This window comes from Lactuca serriola, chromosome 6 (genome assembly GCF_051521515.1).
Source record: "Lactuca serriola cultivar US96UC23 chromosome 6, Lser_US96UC23_V15, whole genome shotgun sequence".
Taxonomy (NCBI): domain Eukaryota; kingdom Viridiplantae; phylum Streptophyta; class Magnoliopsida; order Asterales; family Asteraceae; genus Lactuca; species Lactuca serriola.
This window is the reverse complement of record NC_136413.1, coordinates 47905992-47912318: the sequence shown is the minus strand read 5'-3', so window position 1 is coordinate 47912318 and position 6327 is coordinate 47905992. Positions and strand designations below refer to the sequence as shown.

The following is a 6327-nucleotide window of genomic DNA, read 5'->3' as shown; positions in this document are numbered from 1 at the left end:
AAGGTGTAAGGAAATTATGAAAAGTTCATCTCTTATTTATAGGAAGTGTATAGTAAAGTTGTCTCCAAGCTTCGTCCGTAACTTTTGCATACGAACTCCGTTTTTGTCTGTCTTTTTACCGTTGAGTTCCTATTAATGAGATCTTCAACTTTCATTTAGACCTCGTTGGCTAATTCTCATTCTATCTCGGATTTACAAAACTGTATCGAATTCGCCGCGCTCGAAAAGTAGGGACTAAGCTTCGTCCATAACTTTCGCATACGAGCTCTATTATCGACGTTCTTTATATCCACGCGTTGGTATTTACGAGTACTACAACTTTCATTTAGATCCTGTCGGCTAATTCTCACTCTATCTCAGATTTGCAAAACTGTATCGAATTTGCAACGCTTGAAGAGTAGGGACTAAGCTTCGTCCATATCTTTCGCATACGAGCTCCGTTTTCGACTGTCTTTTTATCGTTTAACTCCTATTAACGATATCTTCATTTATCATTTAGATTATTTTGGCTAAAAATCGACCGATCTAAAATTCAGATTTTGAGTTGTGTACTACTATGCTAAATCTTAGAAAAATCATAACTTCCTCATACGAAGTCAGATTTTGATGTTCTTTTTATGCACACTATCGGTTTAACATATACTACGACTTTTTTTTAGATCGCTAAGGCTAAATCCCGCTCTATTGTAAATTCACTATTTACACCTCCCAGTATCGTGTCGGTTCCGTCGCGAAACTTCGACGGGTCATAACTTCTTCGTTATAACTCGGATTTCGACGCTTTTTATATGTACGGAAACCTTGTAACATATACTAAAACTTGGTTGAGATTATTTATTCTTAATAATCTTTTGTCGAATAGTCGTTTTCGACCCCTATTGCCTCTAAATTGACTAGCCCGGATCTACGGGTGTTACAACTAACCACTCGTCCCAATTACATATTACCTTTTCGCTTCTATGTTTAAGCCAATAAAAAACCATAGTCTTAATACATTCAGTCCCTTGCATCAATGAGATACCTTCCTTTTGAAATAGTCGTTTGTACCGGAACCACCATAGATTCCATAACATTCCATAACATAAGATAGCTAGCCGTTTCCTTTTCTTCGGACAACATCCCCATGCAGCTATAACTTGAAGAAGATCTCCAATATTCCTTATTAAACTTTGATCAAGCGTTACACCACACCAGCTCATGATATTGCTCCTAATTCTGGACGCAAACGGGCACTAATGAGAACATGGTCTACACTTTCCTGTTGTCCGATACACGCACTACACAACAATGAATTGACCTTAATACCCCTCATCTCCAAAGCAACTGTTGCGGGTATTCTACCTTGTGCAACTCTCCAAATGAAACATAACACCTTGATTGGGACCACCTTATACCACTGTATTGTCATTGTGCCCGTAGTAGTGATAGGAAATTTGTCAATAACCTTTCTAACTGAGCTAATAGTGTACGTACCGTCACCCGTTAACTTACATCTACAATGGTCATCTCCCAGAGTTAAACGAATACCAGAGATGTCATTGGTTAGTGCTTGCACAGTTGGCTCTAATCTAAAATCAGGGGGTGAGACTTCCAATTCCAAGAGATGGTTGCTTCTGAAATTCTGTCAGCAACATAACACTTTTTTTTGGTTTCCAGCTCAAATAGGTGAGGGTATTTGGCTTTTAAGTTCCCAAAACCTAACCATGAGTCGTACTAGAATAGAGTTTCCTTTCCGCCCTTTACCACCTGTTTGAACACATCGTGAACTCCCAATATGTACTTCAACAGTTCCTCTTTAATACATCCAATGTTGATCCATACCCCACTGCCATTTTGTCGAGATAAGTAATCGAAGGGCTTATTCGACAAGTTGTGAATCCCGTGGATTACCCAAGCCCAAAGAGAGTTCTTCTCGTTTTTTAACCGCCGCCACCACCATTTCACGAGTAGCCCAAAGTTTAAGGACGGTATAGATCCCACACCCAATCCACCATCACTTTTATCTGCTAGGACTCTATCCCAATCCACCCAATGTATTTTCTTCCTATCATCACATCTACCCCATATAAAAGTTCTTCTAATTTTCTCCATCTCGTCTAATGCACATTTCGGGGCCTTAAATAAGGATAAGTAGTAGGTGGGCAGATTACCAAGAACTGACTTTATTAACGTTAATCTACCACCAAACGAGAGGGTTTTGACCTTCCAGAGAGAAAGTTTGGAATGAAATTTCTTAATTATGAGCTTCCAATTTCTTATAAGATTCATATTGGCTCCCACCGGAACCCCAAGGTAGTCGAAAGGGAGAACTCCAACTTCACACCCAACAAGCTTGCCCAATTCTCATTAATCATAAGGGGGCCGTCAAGTATACACCGCCCTTCTACATATGCCGACTGAACATCATCAATTATCTTACCAATGACGATCTTCATAAGAGTGGAAAGTAACTCGCTTATGATCTTACTTAAACATCTAATTAGGCTTATTGGACGGAAGTCGTTCAATGACAATGGGTCCTTGATTTTAGGAGCAAGCGTAATGAAAGAAGGGTTACACCCACGAGGTAATGATCCAAACTCTTCAAAATACCTAACAAAATTCACCACGTCGTATTTGATGATGTCCCAAATTTTTTAAAGAAACTTAAAGGTATAACCATTGGGACCTGGGGCTTTCTCGCTTCCACATTGCCAAATCGCAGCTTTAACCTCCTCCACACTGAATGGAGATTAGATTCTGATGGCGTCCATCATTGAGATTGTATTGAACCACGGGTTGATGAGTTTAGGTCTCGATACATGGTCTTTAGTGAATTTTTTCTCGTAGAATTTAAATACTTCCTCTTTAATCTCGTTGACCTTAGTTGTCCAACGACTGTTAATTGTGACTCGTGAGACCATGCAGAAAATTCGTCATGTTTTTATTGTTGACGATATACTTAATATAGTATTGATAATTAAATTTGTATACCAACTATAATTTATATGATATAAGATTTATTTTGAAAAACATATTTAACATATTCATATTAGTAATTACACACCATTCGGCTCACAACACCGACACCTCAAAAAGCAAGTTTAAAAAAATAAAAATAAAAATATCAAACTTTCTTCTTGAATGAGAAGCTTCCTTGAATGCAATTTGCATCATCCATCACTTCCAATAAACCTTTTATATGATATCTCTACTCTATCATCCCTACCTGTCAATCCAATAAATATCGTCAATTAATTCAATACTTGATGATCATCGTAATAATGTAACACTTAAAAGGTATGAAATGAATATAAACAGTCTGTCACCTCTTCGTCTCCAGCTTGTAGTTGCTTCTATTTTCTTTCTTTTTATGAACTTTCTTGGAAAATATATTTAGCTTATAAGCTTGTATCTTAGGAATCTTGCCCATTTATTCCACAAACTTTGTATCACATTTTCTTATATGCATCAACAATGTACAACTTTAAGAGCAAGGTGTACGAATAAATATCATAGGTAGATTCATATTTCTCTTTTTATATTTCTCCATAAGACTAAGGATGCGGATTAAAGTCCAATTGATTTTCACGATTGCAATACATCACAACATGATTTTAGTGGAAAAAAAAGTACACTCAAATATAAACAAACCTATGCTTGTGACTTCATTAAATCAAAACTTTAATCTATAGTAGTTGATACATCATAAACAAACCAACTACACATCACTTGTACAAAATGATTTATGTATTTGTGTTCCCAAAGAATCACTTCTACTAATAGTAGTAATTACACCATTCCATCCATACAAACAAACAATACCCCAAAAATCAAGATTAAAATTATAATTTAAAAAAAAAAAAAAAAAGCCAAACTTTCTTTTTGTGTGAGAACTTCCTTGAATGCAAAATGCAGCATCCATCTGCTATATTGTTTCCTTGAATCCAGCTCTGTGGTTGTTCAATTTTAACCCCTTTTTATGCATTTTCTTGGAAATTATATTTCAATTTTATAGATCAAGATTACAGCTTTTAAATTGGAAATCTTGTCCAAATGCTCCAGCAATCCTACATGACACTTCCAATAATTTCCCTGAATTTAAAAAAAAAAAAAAAAAAAAAAAAAAAACAAATGAAATAAATTGTTAGCATCATTACAAAAAATTCCATCATTTCCATGGTCTACCCAAAAAGACAGGTATTCCACAAACTTTATATAGCATAACATGTGTTGTGATGCATTATAATGTACAACTTTTAATGCACAAGGTACAACGGAAGAGTCTTGAAGTGCAAGTATCAGTACACATGGTACAACATGATGAACAGATCATACACAGGCTGTTTTCAATAAGAACAATTGAAGGTAATTTCCAAAATGTTAATCTGTTTGATAGTTTCTTTCAAGCTGTTATTAACGACTCTGATCATCAATTCTAACATGAATTTGGCAAAAAAAAAGCATTAATTAATGGGGATTAGAATTTAGAAGGAATAAACAGTAAACACACCTCTTTTTTGCTCAGCCGCGATCTTCTTCGTCGGCGGCGCCGGAGCAACCTTGCTGGCCGGTTTTTCCACCGTCTGCTCGAACGGAAACAAAACCCCATCAATACCCTGCACAGATATTCTTCCGTCGGTGTAGATATCCGGGTCAAACAAGTAAGCTGTCTCCTCCCCTTGCCCGAATTTCACCGATCCATCACCCTCCTCCGCCACCACCTTATGCGGCAGCCGCAATGTATCATACTGAACCTTACCGAACCGCCGTACGGAGTTGTACATACTCTCCTCCGTTTGATACTCCGGGATCAAATGGTAGTAAATTATCTGCTCCGGTGCTCCGGGGTCGCTTAACTGGTCTGTTGTCAATTTAGCCATGGCTTCATCGTTGGGAGCTAAGACTGTTAAAACGTAACCTTCGGACACCAGCTTACCCATCTCCGTCGCTAATGACGTTAAATTGACCAATATGTCTGCTAATTCGTTGTAGCCGCCGTAATGGAGGAGTGTTTGGATGAAGTCTTTAACCTGGTTCTCGCCGTCGAAGTGGTGGCGGGGTCCGCCTGGACCTGGTGCTGGTGCCGGAGCTAGAGAAGGCCCCGGAGCCATCGCATCGTATACCGGTAGTGCTGGTGGAGCACCGGCGGGAGCTGGAGTGGCTGGTTTCTTCAACCGGTTGGTTCTCGGATCCACCACCGGAGCTCCTTCGGGTAAAACAGCTGAAATTGAACTCAAGCTTCTCCTCCGGTTAAACTCTTCTTGTACTAATCGGGGCACCAACAATCTCTCAATCCCGTGAATCACCCCATCTGGTCTGATTACATCATCGGGACGGATTACTTTAGCTAAACCGACCACTATTTTCTCACCGGAGTTTTCTCGGGTTAACGGCAGATGATTCTCAGCTTCCTCAACACACAGTGTTTCATACGCTACTGATGCTAAATCCTCTTCCGGCCACTCCTTCGACCCGACCCGAGACGGAATGATATGAAATAACAACAGATTCTGTAGAGATTTGAGATTCCCAGGTTCAAGTAAGAACCGTTTGAACTCAGGATCTAAATGTCTCTCCAAAGCTTCATTGCTCGGAGCAAAAATGGTGATGTTATGACGAGAAACTGCCTCCTCAAGGGTCTGTAGAAGAAGGGCTTTCTCAACGAGCTCGGATAGCTCAGTGTAGTGCGAATCCAGAAGCGCGACTAGAACCGAGTTTGAATTGATCTGGGTAGAGCCAGATTTGGTGTGTTGTTGAGGTATCTCAGTTGCATTGATGGATGCAGGTGGTATGAGATAAAATATGAAAAATAAGATCCCCAATGCACCATAGATCTGAAAATCCATGGTGCTAATCTGTGAAAATATCAAGATTGAAGACAATATTGAGACGGGGAAAATGTGGGTTTACTCTGTTTTCTGATTTCTCTTTCTAGTGAAAATATCAACAACTGTTAATGGAGTTGTTTCTCTCTCTAGGTTTTGGTTATGGCGGAGTGAAGAAGGCAGGTGGGGGAAGAGAGAGAATGAAACGGCAGGATGTGTTGTCGTTTCGTTTGGAAAAGGAGTGGAGGAGACAAAAGCCCGTGAACAAATAACATGTTATAGCGGTTGCGAAACAGCTACTGCCACCCACAATATTTTTTCTTAATTATTTGTGATTTTTATGTTATTTATAACTATTTTACATGTTTTTTACTCGGTTTTATAAAAGTTTAAATCTGATTTTGTTAAATTCACTTTTTTTTTTTAATATCACGTTAAGTTTTTGATTGATTTCTTTGATATATTGACTAAATCAGATTCAAAGCAACAAACTACTAAAGAACCCTTTGATTATAATTTA

The 6327-nt window shown here is 38.5% G+C and overlaps 1 protein-coding gene across 1 annotated transcript; it reads right to left on the bottom strand.

Annotated features, from left to right (window-relative positions):
• Positions 1-3624: 3624 nt before the first annotated feature.
• LOC145058233 (fasciclin-like arabinogalactan protein 17) lies at positions 3625-6059 on the bottom strand. Its single transcript, XM_079006157.1, has 2 exons — positions 4493-6059; positions 3625-4074 (listed from the first exon to the last, which is right to left on the bottom strand). The coding sequence occupies exons 1-2, from the start codon at positions 5826-5828 to the stop codon at positions 3992-3994; spliced, it is 1419 nt and encodes a 472-aa protein (XP_078862283.1). The 5' UTR covers positions 5829-6059; the 3' UTR covers positions 3625-3991.
• Between the last annotated feature and the right edge of the window lie 268 nt (positions 6060-6327).

What these genes read in the sequence shown, in the direction of transcription:
- LOC145058233 (XM_079006157.1), bottom strand. Translation starts at nt 5,828, where the DNA reads ATGGATTTTCAGATCTATGGTGCATTGGGGATCTTATTTTTCATATTT. An exon ending in CGCGGCTGAGCAAAAAAGAG is followed by an intron (nt 4,075 to 4,492) that starts GTGTGTTTACTG and finishes TTTTAAATTCAG; the next exon opens with GGAAATTATTGGAAGTGTCA.